Genomic DNA, 18,187 nt, shown 5'->3' with positions numbered 1-18,187 from the left:
TAACCAGTGACAGCAGGATTCCAGCATTTCACCAAATCCATTGAATGCTTGGTAACTGCAAAAAAAAAAAAAAAATACCAAGCTGCTTGGTGGCAACAAACACTTCAGTAAGGTGGTTAGGCTGAAGCAGGTATGAATGTGATTGTCTTTGAGACAAGTGTGCACAGATGTGGGCATGTGGTGCACACGCGTGTTTTATGACACTTTTCCAAACAACTACACCCACTGAATTTTGAGCTTTTTCCTATTAACAACCACGGCCAGAACCACGAGTAACTACATCTGCACAGGTGGGAGAGCAACAGTTTAGCAGGGCTGTCGCTCCAGACGCCCCCACCTTTTCCACGGACAGACGGACATTGCTGCAGCAAGAGCCATCCCTCCAGCTCCGTTGCGGCTACAAGAACAAGGCTGCTCCCTGCAGCACGGCCACTGGCCTCCTGGATCCTGGCCATGCCCGTCTCCCACAGCTTATGGCCAAACAGGCCCCAGGTAATGGAGTGACCGACAGCAGGAGGCTTGACTGGACTGTTCATGAGCATTTAGACCCATTTAGGAGAGTTTATTTTGGATGCAGTAAACATAGCTCAAGTACTCTGTAAAGGCATTTTGGCTTTGCTTGGAAGAAAGGAAAAGAGGCTACGGTGAACACGCAGCTCCTAATTGTTCATTACAAAAAGAACGAACAGTGTCATCAAAGCGGGCACGGGTCGATTAAGTTGCAGCTACAGCGAGCTTGTGCCCATCATTCATTCCTCAAACACACAGCTAGGTTTTGGTGCTGGATTCATCTCGGGAGGATGTTCAGCCACTGATGCCACTTCAGTAAATGCAGATGCACCTGCATGCTCTGTCTCTACACCACGCTCACTTGCATAGAAATAGTGAGATGACAGACTTCACAGATTTGCTGTTTTAACAGCTTATGGGAACGCAATTTGCCAGACAAGTACTAAGCCTGCAAGCCCACTGTCAAAGCAGCAGCTCAAACCCTCCTCGTTGTGGTCTGGCTTCCTTCCTTTCCTGAATTCGACTATCTTCAGCTTTTGAATGATCAACACTGCACAACACACACTTCCTCAACAAGCAGAATAGCATCAATCTGCTTCTAGAGTTTGCCAAAAAATTATTAGTTTCCACCTGGCAAGGTTGTCAAAAGCTGGGCACAGGTTACACATGCCTGTAAGTACAAGCTTCCCAAATGCTGGGAATCGATGAGGGGAGGAGGTACTGGGGGAAGATAGGGAAGGAAATCAATCATACATTTATTTGGATGTAACAAGGTAGCAGGATGTTTTCCACACCAAATGCTTGAATCAAACCACATAATTATCATTATTTTCCTAGTGAGAGCCAGCACAGCCAGCTCCACCACTCAGAATCACCAAACAAGTACCCTTGGTTTGGCACACAAACACCCTATGCTTCCACCATCACCAGCCCTGCAGCACCACACACTCACATTTGCATGACCTATCCATGACTAAGTTGGACACAGTCACTCTGTCTGTCCTTCCAAAGCAACTTTCTCCAGTCCATACTTGCCTCCTAAGCAGAGGAAAAATTTCTAAGGAACAGATTTATTAAAAACAAAGAAAACAACAACATAAAAGTGTGATTCAAAGTAAGGGGTGATCATGCCTGGACAAATTCTCCAGTCACACTCCTGTCTTCAAGAGCCAGTCAATTAACACTTTTGTCTTCCACTTTTCTCTCAGAAGCAGCCAAGTCATTTTTTTTATCCCCTCCCCCATCTCCCCAAGGATATAAGCATTTATTTACCACTCTGCATCATGGCAGTAGTAGACAGCTGAGAGACAGTTCCATTTGTTGCATTAAAGATAAAAAAGAAGAGCACACGTTGTATTTGGCTGGATGCTTACAAGAAAACAAAACTACAACAACAACAACAAAAAAGAGAAATAAACTCCTGGCAGAGCAGGTCTTGCTCCCAGTAAAGCAAATAGGCAACTCGTGTTCATTACAACAGGGACAGGCTAGACACTTCCATACACAGCCCTCCAAATGCGTGCAGTGTATCCTGGCCTGACAGCTGTTGGCAGTGTTGCAGCAGCACAAATTCAAGACAACCAAACTATCTGTACACTAGCATTAACATAAATGGACCACAAGAGAAAGGCAGGAAGATAAACTGCCATAGACTTTAAACTTCTTTCTGATAAATCCATTTAGACACAGTGTGTGCTTTAGTAGCTCAGCGTCAGTTTTGGTCTGCTGTTTTTGGTTTTTAAGTTGGTTGTGTCACTGCTAATGGTGCAGGCCACTTCCATTTTCTGCTCACACAGACACTTCAAATGCCAAAATTAAGTGCTACACTCCAGTTGATTTGCCCTGTAGTCAGGTCTGCAGAAGTGATGCCACTTACTGATTATGGAGCTAAGTAACAAAGCTGCTCACAATTTCCTGCAAGAACCAGAGTGACATCACATGTGTTAATGAGGTATGTATTTCCATGATGAGCTGTTTCCTGGTATGGAAGAGCTCCAATCTCATTACACCACAAACTCCTCCGGGAGCCGGTCCTCTCCCAGAAGATCCAGGGAGAGGCAGTTCATGGATCGCTTCCCATAAAGGGCAGACTTGGTTTTGCAGTCCGCTGTGGAATAAACACAGCCATAGATAGACAGCTTATCCTCCAGGCTGCAGCCAAAGGTGTAGCTGTGGGATGTGTCTGAAGACAGTGTAGCACTTAGTGGCGGGTGCCGGTGCTTGTAAAGGCGGATGTCATCCAAACTCTGGCTGTGCTGGTCCGTGCAGCTCCTGCTTTTGGGCGATCTGACCTGCCAGTTCAGTAAGACACACAGGAATAAAAACGATGAGCTCAGACACAGCTTAAGGATGCTCGCTATGCATGCTACAAGTTTTCCAAAACTGTTCTTCCACTCCTTCCAAAACAGCCCCACCAGCCTTCTGAAGGACACTGGCTTAATGAAGAAGCTGTGAACCATTAAGAAATTACAAGTGCATTAAGCTGCCCTGCCATGTTGAGCCAGATCCTGATCTGTCTGCACTGTGTCCTCAGTGTCCAGCACAACTGACAAAACACTTGACAGGTATTGACACCTGAATGACCTGACGCTTCTTGGCAGATCCGTGCAGTCATCCTCAAATGGACAAAGCCCACGTAACAAAAAATTACCCCAACTGCTTGAACACACTGAGTTAGTGAAAGTTAGTGAAAGGAAGGTTCAGAAGGCAAGCATGCAAACTAATGGGTTACGGTGTCCAAAATTCACTAAGTGCAACATAGTTTCATCTACATAACATTGTTCGGCAATGAAGAAAATAGGAGAGACAAACCAGCAGTAATTCCCAGAGGCAGCATCTTGCTACACAAGCTGTAGCGACTCAACCTCTGTGGAGGAACTACTGACCACTCAAGACATTTCCAACTTCCCCACCTGTTTCTTCTTGCTCTGTCTCTTCACAATCAGCTTTTAAATGCTAATATTAAGGCTGATTTCAGGAATATCACTTTTAAACCAAGATACTTCTGTTGGCAACACAGAAAACTTCCTCCCGGTATCACTGCTCTCACCTCCATGGGATGGGAATTAAAAAACTATGCTGAGGAAACCCTGCGCTGGCTCAGCTGCACTCCCAGAAACAGGCACACGCTGTATGTTCCGGTCAATACTAAGAAAACCCAGTCCTGCAGTGTTTAGTTACATGGCCTTGTAAGGAAGGTAGTTTTTTTTAAAGATGCACCAAATATTTGACACAGAAGCGGCAGCCAGGTCTTTGCAATTGCTTAGACAGTCCTGTGTTGATCAGAAACATTCTTATAAAACAGATGCCTCCCGATCAATTAATTGCATAAGCATGTGTTGGTAAAAGCATTAACGTTAAAAACATTACTTTAAGCAAGATGCCCACTCCCTGCCTTGCACTCTTAAGTCATTTCACTCAAATAAGTTCATTATGATTTGTACTGCATGGTCTTTAGCTTTGGAAAAAATAACAAAGATTTTATTTAAATCTCCGATAGCACTTTACAGACTATTTTGCCAGTAAGTGAAAATTTATCACTTTTGACTGGGTCCAGGAAGAAGCATGAAAGGAGAAAAAAAAGTCCTAAAAAGTGACTGAAGTCCTTGTTCTGAAAAGTTCAGGGACTAAAGGGGAAAACAATGAACAGATTTTTAAAGTTCTTTTAGCAGATAAGGCTAATTTGGATTCAGAGAGACAAGAAATGGTGGAGCCTTGGTTGTTTTTTGTTTTTTTTTTAAAAACCAGCACAATATTTCTACCCCAGTGGCTACAGCTACTTTGAAAAGAAATATTTTTTGGCCTTAAAAAGACATTTTAATAAGCTTTTTCCAAGCACAACTTATCATATGACATTTTACCATATATAGTTGCCTTTTCTCAAGGGTTTGATGAAAAGAAAACATTGACAACAAAGACTTCAGCACACACATAGTATAATCACAGAAATGATAGTAATTAGATATTGAGCATCTGGTTTTGCTCTGATGTGAGCTTCTGGCTTCAGGAGCAGGAAGATGATCAAGTTTGCAATGCACATCCAAACTGCATGGATGGTCTTGGCTCTGTATTGCAATGAAAATTTGGAAGTGGTTTATTTTCCATTTCCTGTCTGGAAGCCTAAGACAGACGATAGCTGGTTTGCAAGATTTCCCCACTGATCACTCCAAACCTCTCTATAGTATTCTGGACCCAAACACTGCTTTCATCCTAGTCCTGATAGCAGTAGCTGGCCAACAGCTGTTTTGGGTTACACCATTTAAAATCAGTCAAATCCAGACCAATCAAGCTCACATGATTTACAGCTGTCTTCATTACACTAGACCTTGGTTCAATGCCCACACACAGACCCTCCTGCCCAGCGACCCCCCTTACCTGGTGAAGGGATTCCACACTTTGGCCTCTCATTTTTATCAGTGTGACTTGCACCACAGACAGTGAGTCCTGATTTATAGCTGCAAAGGAGAAGGAGGAAGTAAAAAGCATTGCAGGTTTAAGGTTTTGTGGGCTGCGGAAAAGAGAAGTTGTTCTCACAGGCCACATTCAAGCAGTGCTATCCTATAAATATAAATATACATCAGTGAGCACCCTAATGCTCTGGGAGTTTTGCTTACAAGTAGTCCTTTTTGCCCCTAAGCATCAATGTTTAAAAACTCTCAAGAAAACAGCTTCTCACCAACTTGTCCCATATTCACCCGTCTTGCTTTGCTATAAAGGCTGTATGTCTTAAGGCCAGACAGCTCCTGCGTGACCCCACTGTCTAGCATTCCCTGTATCACAAGCCACAAAACTCTACCTATTAATTCCTGTGACTAGCCCATTAATCTGTGGTTGAAACCCTTGGCTGTTTTGTGGTATACAAGATTTTAAAGCACATTCCTTCACTACAAACGGTTTACCCCAGTTACCTTTTTGTCATTAACTGAGTATAAACTTGGCAAATTTGGAGGAGGGAGACCTTGAGGAGCACAGAGGAGAGCAGCACTGTACCATAAAGGGTGCTGGCCTTTAACCTCTAGATGAGCTGACTTCAAATCCTGTTGCAGCAGGGCAATAAGTGGCACTGGCAGTTGTTTGGAAGAAGATACAGCTTTCTTAGATCTCTCAGATTATGCCTGTTGCTAGAGCCTAAAGAAAAGCACTGAGCAGTAGCAGAAAGCCATCTCACCTTGGCAGCTAGCAGCATCTAGAGGAAGAGATTCAACAGATTCTCCCACAGTGGCCTCCTCTAACTGGTCTCCCTCTAAAGGCTCATCTACAGGCACCTCCTCTGGCTCATCTACTGCCAGCTCAAGCTCTAGGAGGAAGAGAGCGGCAGGAGAAGGGTTAGCATTACACTTCTGCTCCAAGCTGCTTCACGTTCTCTGACTCCCCATTCTCCTGCAGGAGAAGGCAAGAGCGGGCTTAAAAGTTGCTGCGCATCTCTGAATTCTTTACCATCGTCCTGAGAGTCGTCTTCAGCCCGCCCTTTGCTGCCACTGTCAATGCCAGAGCTACCGTAGCTGATGGTTGAGCTGCAGGATTTCTCTTTCCTATGCACCCGGTCAATGCTGAAGGGCTCATCCACCGACATTTCCACTGACACCCGGTGCCTGGAGTCAGCCTCGATGCCTGATGTGTGCGAGCTGCCGTGACTCCCCGTGGACTGGCGCGAGAGACGGTTATCCCTCCGGCTGCCCCCACTGCTCCCGCTGCCGCGCGAGTTCTTATCACACGGGTCCAGGTCCATGTCTAGCGTGTCACTGATATAGGACTCCCGGTAGCGCTTCTTCTCTGAGGAAGAAAGATGAGAGAAACCAGTGGGAACTTTAAGCAAGACCAAAGGAAGGGTAGCAAAAATAATCAGTAAGTTCTGGGACTGGCACACCTGACAATTAAAAAACAACTGCTGCAGCTGCTGAACAAATGCAGGGACAGTTTTGTATTTTGTTTGCTCAACAGATACTGGGATGCCCAGCTGGCTGTAAAAGAATTAGTCCATCATACTCGCAGTAAACCCAGCATCTCCTGGCAGGCAGAGGCAGTTATGATACAGAAAAGAGGAGCTTCCAGAATGAAGGAAAGGTAAAAAAAAAAAAAAAAAAAAAAAAAAAAAAAAAAAAAAAGGGAATTACTTAGCTAACCTAAGTGCTCAGTCTTTAAAAACAGAGTGTGTTGATTGTGTCTTGAAACAGTCACCAACACATGGAGACAGCTAAGAACAGGATCCCTGTGGCTGGCCTTTATTAATGATTTATTAATTATTTCTCCCATGGCTTGTATCTGTTACCTAAAGAGAGGTGTGCTGAGGGTGGTCAAGAAATCCACGAGACACTAGTAGACACAAAACAACCCAGGGCCTTTTGCCCACACACACTTGATTAGTGAGCCTTTCTACAGGTGACTCGCACATGCCACTGGTTTGCACCTGCACAGCTCAAGGCCACTTCTATAACCCCACTGAAGGGAAAGACAGAAATAACCAAGCTAGATGAGACCAAGGGCTGCCTTGCCCTGTACACTGATTCCACACAACCAGCAATCGCCACTTCAGAGATGGATGCAAGCTCCTTAAGAGTTAGTTGAGATGGGCAATAACCAGAAACAAGTTTCTTCCTGACTTCTCCCTGGAAGGAGTCAGCCTATGTCCTCCAACAAGAGGACCAACTACTGCTGGCTGACTTCTAGTGACCTTGAAGGTAAGGATACAAGGCTTACAAACCCCAGAGAAGACAGAGAAAGTGTGAATGGAGAATGCAGGGAACAACAGTCAGGAAAGAAGTAGGGGAAAAAAGCATTCAGGAGAAGGCTAGAGGGAAGGGGACATAATCCTCTGAAAGAAGACCTATGCAATGCATTAAAAAAACCAGTCACTGGGGAGAGGTAGACTGAGAAGTTGTAGGAGACCCAGCTTGCAGAGCTGGAAAATGGAAGAGGGCAAGCTGAGAGGTGGTGATATGACTGAAGTTTGCCTGGAAGGACACCAGGGATTGTCAGAGTTCAAATCGCTGTTCCTGTGGAGAGGGGGCCACATCAGAAAAGACAAATTCTGGGAGTTCTGATCTTCTCTCAGGCTGTTTCTGGCACCTGCAACTCCTAGCTCTTAACTGTTGGACACTATAGACTAAATTTTGTGCAGGGTTTAGTAAAGGGCACTAAAAAAAAATCAAGACACAGGCTCACAACTTGTACTGCTGCTTGAACAGAAGATGACCTTATCCTAATGGAAAGCTTTTTATTAAAATTACTTCCACTCAGAAGCATGTGTCAAATGTGCACAAATTGGGAGCAGAGAGCGAGGATCTCCTCTTACTTAAAGGGAGACATTCCCCCTCTACTGCTCTCATACACACACTTTCTGATCACAGTCTAACAATGTGGGAGTCATAAACACTTCCCAGCAATGGTCTTGAAACATATCTAACACCTCTATTTCTCTCACTGGCTTCCTGATAAGGCAGAAACACCATTAATTAGATAGAGAGCAGCCACCATGAAGCAACAGCAGAGCCTAACATGCTGTACTATTCCTCTTACCAAAGTCACCTGCTCTTCCGTCACGTACCTTCAGCCTCCTCCAGTTTTCGGATTTGCTTCAACACCGGCTGGATATTCAGAAAGAGCCGGTGGCTGTTGCTGAGGAGCTGCAGCAAGTGCCGTGACCTGAAGGGGCAACCCGTGTAGTAAACCAGTTTCCGTGCAGAGGGCAAACCATCTGGCTGGATCTCAAATTTTTTCCCCTGCATAAAGAGGAGAGATGCCAGTGAAATGAGCAAGAGTACGTTTTCAGCCACACAGCTACCAGATAGCTGCGGTCTTGCACATACGAGTGACAGGACTTGACATGGCAGCGCGGCAGGCTGACGCCTTTGCCAGGTGCCAGGTTGACAGCCCGCTGCCAGATGGCCTCCGTTCCGTCATACTCACCAGAAACGCCAGCTTCCCGATGTGCGACCAGGGAAAGTCGTAGAGGAGCTGGCGAATGTGATTCACCTCCTGCAACACATCAAACTCGGAGTGACACAGGGACTGGCAGGTACAGGGTGGAGTCAGCGATGTGCAAAGAATTTGCAAACAACCAAGAATTTGAGATATGTGGAGCCTGGCGCTTGCTCGGAGGGGAGGCAGAGGGGCTGCGGTGGGGGGGAGGACAGGGGAGCTGGGCAGAGTTAATGCTACACCAGAAGGCTTTCACGGCAGTTTGTTACCTGATAGATGTGCATTCCTCTCAGGGTCAGGCCCAGGATAACTGTCGGGCGATCCTCCTTCTTATCCTAAAAGAACAGAAGAGCCTGGAGTCAAAGGTTAATCTACAAAGACCATGCTCTTGTTCTGGCACCTACTGCAGGAGAGGTAGCAGGACTGCTCATCAGGCAAATGCCATCAGCTCATTTAGTTTTTATTGTGTTTGTAAAGTGCACCTTGCCTTGCTGACCCCTGTAATATCTATACCTAAAATCCCCTCATGCTGGGCAACTCAAACATTTCACCAGCAAACGCCCTAGCTGCCCTGGACAGGGAATCCTGTAGCTTTAGTGATTTGAAGGCATGGACAATTCCTGCTCTCAGAGGTACCTTGTAACCTCTCGTACTGCCACATACTGTCCCTGCTGCCCTTGTGAACATACACCACTCTCGCTCTCCAGGTGACAGGGAGCCTAAAACAGAAGGGATGCCTGTCCCCTTCTCCTTGCTGCAGCACTGCTGTTCCCATCCAGGGACTTGCCGGACCTTAGGTGTCCTTTGGCTGGGAGGGAGCTAATCAATGCCCAGAGTCACAGGGAATTTCCTTCTAACCTTTTGATCTCAGTGTTGGGAGCAGGTGGTTTTAAATGTTTGCGGCTGGGATGGAATACTGCCTTGTTTTTCCTCATGCTGTACCTTGGTATGACATACTCAGTCTCTAATGAGATTCCTTTGCTTGAAGAGCAAAAAGTATCATAAACTAGTTCTTTCAGTCTCTCCTGGCATGGCAGAGTTAGGGAGGGGAACGCATACTTTTCCTGCTAGGAGCAGGAGGAAGAAAATTTTGGGGTAAAAATTTATGGGCTCACAGAGCTCAAACTTTACATCAAAACCTTCTCTCCCCATCTGGCTTGTGAAGATGCAAGCCTTATGCCATCACATTACCTCACCCTTTGCTCCTGGTAGCATCCATGTCTCCAGTTTAAAGTCACTAAGAAATGTTTTCTGCCTCCTAAGGGCAAAGAGCTTCCTAAATCAGTATCGGTCTCGAGGAGAGATACAGGTCTCAGTGCTGTGTTTTCTTTTGGAGTTCCCAACCTCAATAGCAGCCATGAGGACGGTGTAAGGCAAAAGTGGCTGCTTTTGAAATCTCAGGGCAGCCAGCACACTGACACCTTCATGTGGCACCCCTGTGTGCTCGATCGGGAGCTTTGTGACCCAGGTGTCACCTAGGAGGAGGATATCTCATCACAAGACGAGATAAGTGTGTCACACAGCAGGAAGAAGAGCACATTGTGGATCAAACAACACATGAAGGCATTAGCAATGCATAAAATATAAGTTCAAGCCAGACAGGAATTTGGATATTAAGAGCAACCAATTTCACAGCCCTGGTGCTTTCGGATATAAATTGTATCATGTCCTGCCAGCTGGATTTCTTATGGCATTGAAGTGTAACCAACCCTCTTATGATGGCATCATTAACAGCATTAGAATCAAAACAGAGGACAGAGAAGAAGTAGGGTGAGCATCTATGGTTTGCAAGGAACTGAAACTAAGCCTGGACTACAGACCAAACTCGAACTTATTTCCTCCAGAAAATGCATGTTTCTCTAGTAACTAGAGCTGCTAGATCTGGTTAAAGGACATGGATACCTCCCAGACATAATTCGCACTGAGTGCAAACAAACAAGAAGTTTAATTATGAGTCTGACAAAGTGGAGTATCTCCATTTGGAAAAAAAGGTCCAAGCCATTCCTAATTAGGTGAGTGAAACCTGCTCATGCAAGTGGAACAGAAAACTTCTCTTTAGTCCTATTTCTAGACCTAAACTCTCTTAGCATGTGAAAATGAAGCACATTCTGTTTAAGCAGGCTTGGGTCAGGAGTCTAAGACTTGGAGACAAGCAACAATCCAGGAATCCAAAAAATTGACATACAGCTGAAAAAACACCAACCACTCTGACAGGGTTGGAAGGGCAGGGGAGTAATAAGGTCAGGATGACTCAGTGTCACCTTCAGTTATTACATGGCATTTGTGTGAAAGCTGGCCAACCTCTTGTCGCCATTTCAATGGACCGCAACAAAAAAAAAAAAAAAAAGCCTTCTCAGTGATTTCCCTGGTGCGAGTCTACTGACAGGCAGGGACAAAAATTAAGTTTTGCCATTCCTGTGGCCAGTTTCTTGGCTGAGGAACAAAACTAGATTCCAGCTATACTGGTATATGGGCAACAGATTTGTTTGTGGGGACAAGCCTCATTGGCTGAACGTTTTAGACTTGTCTGGCCTCTCTGAATCAGGCAACCATCCCTCAAATAAACAGAAAGTGAAAAATGCAATGGTGCACCCAATTAATGATGGGAGAGGAGTTCAAATTAAGAAGCTCTTTGTTTAACCTTCTGCAGCCTGTAGAAGTGGACGGGCACATCTTCCAGCAGGCAGGACTCCTTAATGAACTTCAGCACCGCTTCCTTAGCACTCAGCCCTTGCTGTTCTCGGTGCATCTCTGGGGCATGTTTCAAGATGTAGTCGCTCCCCCTCTTCGCAATTATCTAAACCACAAGAAAAACAAACAGGTCAGCAACTCTTCAGCGATCCCCACGGGAGGCAGCTGTGATCAACAGCAAAGCAGAGACCAGAGGTGGAGGAGGTTCATATGGTCCCTCAAGATGTTAGTCCACATTCACCTCTACCTCCCTGGAGGATAAGCATTTAAAGCAGCCCAGATGATACCAATGTCTCCAAACAGATCCTAGATGGCAAAACCATAACAGACTAAGACTACAGAGGTCACGTCAACTCTTTTTTTCATTTTTAAGTACTGGAATTAGTTTTCCCAGCTCTTGGCATCTGTAAATGCTCTGCATGCCAACACAATCAATAGCAACATCTCCAAACACTGCAGAAATGCTAGGTGGTCCTTTTAAGACCAGAAACTACACATTAAGCTTATTTAGCATTTCCATCCTCAAAGGGGTGGATAAGACTATCTCAAGGTATTTTTTTTATCTGTCGGGAGTGGTTGGCAGGCATGTGGCTTTGCTAAGCAGTAGAAAAACCCACACTGGGCCTTCTGCTCTTGCCCTGTGAGTGGCGAGCTCCCATGCTTGCCCACGTGCCCTCTCCGTACAAGGCTACAGGGCAGCCTGGCCCCCTCCTGTGCCAGACTGACCCCTTGCAGGCTGCGAGCAGCAGTGACAGGTAAGAGGGGTGTTGGCTGAATTCACTTCACAAAATCCCACACCACCGGGGGCATTTAAAACTAGATCCCACCAGGTGCCCGAGAACATCCTGCCAAGAACAACCTGCCCTGTTCAAAACAACCGGACCCCATCACCACCCAGTTCCCAATTCCAGTTTATATTAAGCCCCTTGTTTACTCTGTTCGGTAACACCTCTGCCCTCCCCTGCATGCCTTGCCAGATTAGTTGCCCTCCCACGAGGGAGGCTGGGCTCAGTGGAGGACAACATCGATGCCATCAGCTGCGCAACGTCAGCAGAAAGAGACACGCCAGCTCCACAGTTCAAAGCCGGGTTGATCACCCCAGGGCAGCACTGCCTCTCCTCACTAGCACAAGGCTTGGGGCAGCCCTTGGCCAAATGATCTTAAGTACGTGTTGGAGGAAGAGATCGCGTTGGAGGAGGAGATCGCTCAGTATCTCCCCATGGGAGCCCAGGGGCAGGGAGAGAAGCGTCCCCATGCCTGCCAGATTTTGCTCTTTGTAATGATGTAATAAATCACCCACATACTTGCTTGGGGTTGTGGCTCAGCGTAGGTGAGCCAGGCTTTGCCTTGGCCTTTGCAATGTTTGCCAGATGAGCAATAGTCTGTGATAAGACTTTTAACTGCCCCAGAAACGGCACACGAGACCCACCTTTTCCAGCCCTTTGTTAGCTACCTCCTGCCAGGCGCCCCATAGCAAGGAACAACATGGGATGAAGGCCTGTTTTCTGGGAGAAAGACGCATTTCTGCACAGCAAGACAGGCAGGCTGGGACTTGTGCATGAAGGAGACTCTACCAGCCTTGCCTCCCCGATGCAGCCCCTGTCACTGCTCTGAACCTTCTCCCCAAAGCAGGGGAGAGTGCCACCTTTCAGGGGAGACACAACTCGCCTGGGGACAAGCAGCCAAACACCAGAGGCACCTGGGCTTTTCAACAGCTATCCCAAGGCACAAGCTGAGCTAAAATTCGCTGTCACAGCAGAGAAGGGGGCTCCAGAACTAAATCAGGTTGCAGAGGAAGGTCTGGCCAGGTCCTAGGGAACATCCTGCTCCAGCAGACGTCATCCGATGTTAAAGTGAAGTGTCTGCAGCAAAGCTGGCTTCCATTTCTATTTTTACAGACACTAAAGTGTTTTCTTACTTTCAACAGTTTTCTTGACATTTCACCACAAGAGGAGAACTCTCTGCAGGTAACCGGCTCTAACAGAGTCTTAGCTAGTTTGCCTTCATTTGACAACTAAACCAACCCTTGGCTTTCTAAGCTGTTCGCAAGTCTTGAAGGGCACAAGCCCACACGCACATGCTTATAAACAAACATGCAAACCCATTTCCAGGCCATTCTCTCTTCTCTTACTGCAGTTGAGCCAGAGATTAATGACAAACCAAGCACCAGAGGTACTGCACAGCAGTACTACCCCTTAGGGCTTGGGTCTATCCATCCCAGCGGTAAGCATTACAGAGACAGGAACAAAGGGCAATGGACTTGGCTTCACGGCCCTGAGGTTTTCTGTAGAGCTTAGGTTGTGCAGATCTTGCTGATGTACCACTGCAAGCACACAACCCTTTAAGCCATAGAAGAATTAAACAAAGACAGCTGCAGTGTCAGAGTTATTCACTTGATGCCAACACATTACCTCACCAAGGAAGGGTACACACCACCCACCTCACCAATGAGTGAGCCCAGGAGGAATGGGCACCTACATCCAGTGGAAAGAGAGGAGATATCATCTGAGAGAAATTCAGGGTGATGCTCTACCACTCTGCCTGATCTGCAGTGGCAGTTGGGGAAGTTGCGTGGCTGCAGTTAGGTACCACCTTGACATAGCTCCTGCTGCGCGCTCAGTCTGCTGACAGAAAGATCCCCCAAAACTTACCCATTGCGGGAAATAAGCCTGAGGTTCAAAATATTTGCCAGCATGGACCTTCTCCCTGAAGTTGCCCAAGTCTGCCTGTAAGCTGTAGGCAGCCAGCAAGAAGTAGATTTCTTCTTTGTGGTTGCACCGAGACATAAGTACTTGCTCTTTGAGATGGCAGTAGTAGAGCTGCCGTGCCACCTTATCGCTGCAAGACACAAAGGCAAATTTACTTGAAGAAGAAAAGAAAAGTCCAGGCACAGATAAGGCCCCTCAAACACATCTTCATTCTGAGAGGAGGGATTACACTTTGACATCCCTGATGCATGCCAGTGCCACCCTGATACAGTTATGTGTGTGTAGGGAGCACCAAGCCAAGATCAAGGTCTTCTCCCGCTAAGTGTTGTACAAACATGGGAGATGGTAGCTTCTATCTTGAGGAGCATGAGATCTAAGGAGTTTGGGCAGAAGGCAGATGAAAGAAAAATCATGTCACACCTGTTTTGGAGACTGACTACATCAAGCACTTCTGTTTCTCTCGAAAGGCTGTAGCAGTCAGGAGAGTCAACTCCCTTGAATCCCAGTCCTGTTTCTTGCACACCTGTCCTCCTTTCCCCTCTAAACCTGGCACTGCTTTTTCATTTCACCTTGCCTTAGGCTCAAGGTACTTTTCAACAGCTAATTCCCTGCAAGGTAGATCAAAAGACACAGGAGCCTTGGGCTTCTTTTTGTCTTCTTCCTCAAGCTGCTAAATAGGGATAGTCTGATAAGGCATAACTAGCATTGATAAGACACACACCCGCCATCGCCCGCTGTAAGAGCTCATGGGAAGCAGGCTGCTGACCTATACGTATAGATGAGGTGCTGGACACTACAGTCTGCTCGTAAAAGCATCTGTGTATAGTTTGAAGGGGCCTCTGCATGACTCCACAAACCTCTCCAATTAAATTACTAGTGCAAGAGAGAGTTCCTTGTGACACTAAAGGATATGTACGCTGGGGGTGGTAAAATGATATGCAATCTCCCTTTGTACCCAAAAGCAAAACTAAAACACTTAACAGCCAAACAGACTCCAGAAAAAAGACTCCCCTGTATCCAAAATGAAAGACTATGGAGAGAGAAAAACAAAAAACCACCAAGCTTTGTTTAAGATGAGAACAAATGCCAAAAATTTGGTAAAGATTTTAATCCACCCAAATGATCCCAGCTCTTGGCTTGCCCTGGGGTCACAGCCACGCCAGAAGTGCTGATGCAAATTAACTCTGTCAGTTGTTCATTTTTAACTACCTCATCCTTTGTTCTGTACCGTGGGTGAGGGTGGTGGTGTTTTGAGTGCAGCCCATATTCCATGTGAATGGACTACAAATGCAAAACTCTAACTTATGAAGTAATTTCTTTTGTCCATTTACAAAAGTCCGTTTCCAGAAGTAGACTGCACAGAGCACTGCTCAGATACAAAAACCAGATACAAAATTATTAGCACATGCTCTGGAGTATAAATAGCTATTTTGGGTATATTCATCTGATGCTTTTTCATACAACCAAAAGATGCAAGCAAAAGAGTGTTAATCCTATTTTGATACTGTCATCATTCAACCCGCTCTCTAAACACAGATGGAAAAGCGGTCACAATTTTCCTAGGGATAAGGATTATGATTCAGGGGGGAAAAATTCGTGGCTGGGTGAGGAAGTTTGTGAAGGTCTAAAAAAAAAATTCAAGCAGATTGTTTAAGCTGTGAGCTCACGGAGATGAGCTTAACAAAGAAACATTATTTTTCTTGCCTTTTAAGAACACAGTGAATAATTCAAAACACAGTAACTACCACAGAAGGGAACTTACCTTATTACTCTTCCATTTTCTACATAGTATTGTACTCTAAAGAACGCAACGAAAGGAGGGCTGAATTTCTCTGTTCCCTAGAGCAGAGACAGAAGACAAGTTAATGTTCAGCATCCAAAATTCCTGTTACCCCATCTGGTAACGTTCTCTACTCCCAAGCTGGCTCCCCATACTGCTTTTTGTTTTCTACTCTTAGCTCTTGGCAGGTTTTAGGGAGATCTCACTGTTTTGGAGGTTCACAACAATGAGGCATCATAAAACATTCAGACGGGCTGAATGTCAAAACATCCTAGGGAGGGCAGAAGATTTTGGATGGGGTGATGAGCAGGTATAAGAGAGTCCCAGCGTAGCCTGGGGATGCCCAGCCTGGCCCAGAGTTACCTAGCTCAGCACCTGGCAGCACCGCAGACGCATTAGCGCTGAACGCAGCAAGTTTAACACAGTCTCCCTCAAAGCACCAGGCAAGGCGGCAGGGCAGCGTGCCACGCTGGCACGGCTGCGGCGTTTCCAGGGCACACCTAGGAGTAACCAGCTATCTCTGTGCCGCACCACATCACTCAGCAGGGACACACACGCGCTGCTGCGTTCAGCATTTATTCCCCAAGGCTGAGGCGCACCAGCCTGATATTAACTCCTTGCCTTTTGTTTGGCAGGGCTACTGTTTAGTTATTCACACCTTCCTGCAGCCACAGACCAAAAGGAGACATTGATGTCTGCTTTGCGCTGAAGATGTCTGTTAGAAGAAAGCCAGCAAGAGTTCTGCTGTTGTTTTAACTACAGTCTACCTTTCAGACTTACAGGCTTGTTTAAACAGGAGAAGAAAGAATGGGGAAAAAAAAGGAACATCTTATCTTACTAGCTCATTCTCTCATCTGTCCTACTTTGCCACTCGCTTCTTTAATGTTCATACAGGTAACTTTGCTCACATGGGCAGTTCCAAGGCTTTGCTGGTCAGACCCATCTCACTGGGACAAGGTACATGGCATGCTGTGCACATCTGATGCAGACAGCGACTTCTTGATCATCATGCAAATATTTATTTTATTTCTGGAACTTGCTCATAGTCACCCTATTTATCAGCTGGACTGGGCTTTCCACCTGAAACCTCTTCATAGGAATTAAATCCCTCTCTGCTAACGCAGTCCGATAGCCTAACTCCTCTCAGACTTCAGTACTGCCAATTGCAACTCATTCAGCCTTTTATGATTCACCTCACACCAGAGGTTCATCACTTACCCTGACTTAGAAGGTGTTGCAAGAATCCAGCCTCAAAGCAACCACAAAGCATACCCCATCCTGAGGTGACCAGAATTACCTACCTCGGGAAACCCTCACTGGCTGGACAGACAGCCCTCTGCACAACTGGCAGCTGTCTTTGAAGTAACCCTCACTTGTTTGGGAGAAGCAGTATGGGATAAGAGAGATCCTCAAACCTCACTAGTCCTCTGCAAACTTCTCTAAGCAGCAGAAATGGCAAGCGTGCCTACTCTGCAAAAGAAAACCTTTAAGGAAGGTGGAAAAAGTCATAATGAGCTAATTAAGATACCTGAATGTAATTGCATGCTACACTTTGTTCTCGACTGCGGCTCCTCTAATAATGACACACACAAACAGGCATTATCATGTCTGAATGACCAGCAATAAACATCTACGTAGGCTTGCCTTTATTTCACGTAGCTTCTCCCTCCCTTGACGGGGCTGGCTAGCCTTAAAGAACTAAGACTCTTCTTGAACAAAATATCCTTCCTCTTGCTCCACTGTCCTTTAGCATGTACTCTAGAAGAGTCACAGCTCCAGCCCTCTCCTTCCTATCAGGATCAAGTCACAAAAGGTCATTTTAGGCTGTTCTGCTTAACGATAACAATGAAGTCTCCAGACTCTTTACAGGCTTGGCTAAGTTCAAAAAGAAGACTGACCAACTACCTTCTCCACTCCTGTAGCAGCTAAGCAGCAACCATGTGGCTACTATTGCTCAGGTAAAGTTGGGTAAAGGGCTGTTTTAGCTCTTAATTGTACAGCCGTGCACAAGTCACTGCATCTTGCTACTGAACAGCATTCTGCAGACCATCTTCAAGAAATGCTTTATGGACCTTAGTTTAAGAGCTTTCATTTCACTTTGTAGTCCAATACCAAAGCAGTAGCCTCTGAAATTAAACATCTGTCTTACTTTGGTGGTCTCTTTCTTCCATTCCTTTGAAAAGTATTTGCTAAGCTTCTGCTCCAGATCTATAAAAACATATTCATTATCTGAAAGAGGAAAAAGCATTTAATGTTAAAGAATTAGAAACTCTTATTAATGAAATACTTAAGATGACTATACAAGTTGTTTCCAAGCAATATACTTTAAAACAAAGCTGACCAGGGAATAGACAGGGCAGGGACTCTTAAGTACATGTGCTAGTCCAGACAGTATGAAAGGAAGGTCAGCTACACCTTGATTCAAGAGATACAGAGCTAAAGTTTCCCAAATGCTTTAGCCAGAAATGCAGAATTCTTGCTTTATATGCAAGCAGCCACTTACAGAAGGGAAACACCATCTTACCAAGCTAATTGTACAGTCAGTTTAGCAGATTCAGTTTTTTATTATTATTAAACAAGT

General features: G+C 45.7%; 1 protein-coding gene across 4 annotated transcripts in view; it reads right to left on the bottom strand.

Moving 5' to 3' along the window:
• The window catches only part of FRMD1 (FERM domain containing 1), a 44,744-nt gene continuing 26,557 nt past the window's right edge, over positions 1 to 18,187 (bottom strand). For 2 of the 4 annotated variants that reach the window (XM_030034907.1, XM_041128395.1), the window contains exons 4-14: positions 17,756 to 17,835; positions 15,589 to 15,665; positions 13,770 to 13,956; positions 11,069 to 11,224; positions 8,697 to 8,762; positions 8,416 to 8,484; positions 8,054 to 8,228; positions 5,947 to 6,282; positions 5,678 to 5,806; positions 4,885 to 4,964; positions 1 to 2,801 (exon numbers count right to left, since the gene is read on the bottom strand). In XM_030034907.1, coding sequence (XP_029890767.1) covers positions 2,514 to 2,801; positions 4,885 to 4,964; positions 5,678 to 5,806; positions 5,947 to 6,282; positions 8,054 to 8,228; positions 8,416 to 8,484; positions 8,697 to 8,762; positions 11,069 to 11,224; positions 13,770 to 13,956; positions 15,589 to 15,665; positions 17,756 to 17,835 — 1,643 coding nt within the window. In that variant the 3' untranslated portion in view covers positions 1 to 2,513. The remainder of the gene's footprint in view (positions 2,802 to 4,884; positions 4,965 to 5,677; positions 5,807 to 5,946; positions 6,283 to 8,053; positions 8,229 to 8,415; positions 8,485 to 8,696; positions 8,763 to 11,068; positions 11,225 to 13,769; positions 13,957 to 15,588; positions 15,666 to 17,755; positions 17,836 to 18,187) is intronic. The other 2 variants (XR_005933829.1, XM_041128396.1) reach the window with 2 other exon arrangements.

This window comes from Aquila chrysaetos, chromosome 13 (assembly GCF_900496995.4).
Source record: "Aquila chrysaetos chrysaetos chromosome 13, bAquChr1.4, whole genome shotgun sequence".
Taxonomy (NCBI): Eukaryota; Metazoa; Chordata; class Aves; order Accipitriformes; family Accipitridae; genus Aquila; species Aquila chrysaetos.
Note: the sequence above shows the minus strand (reverse complement) of the source record. Positions and strands in the feature narration are given on the sequence as shown.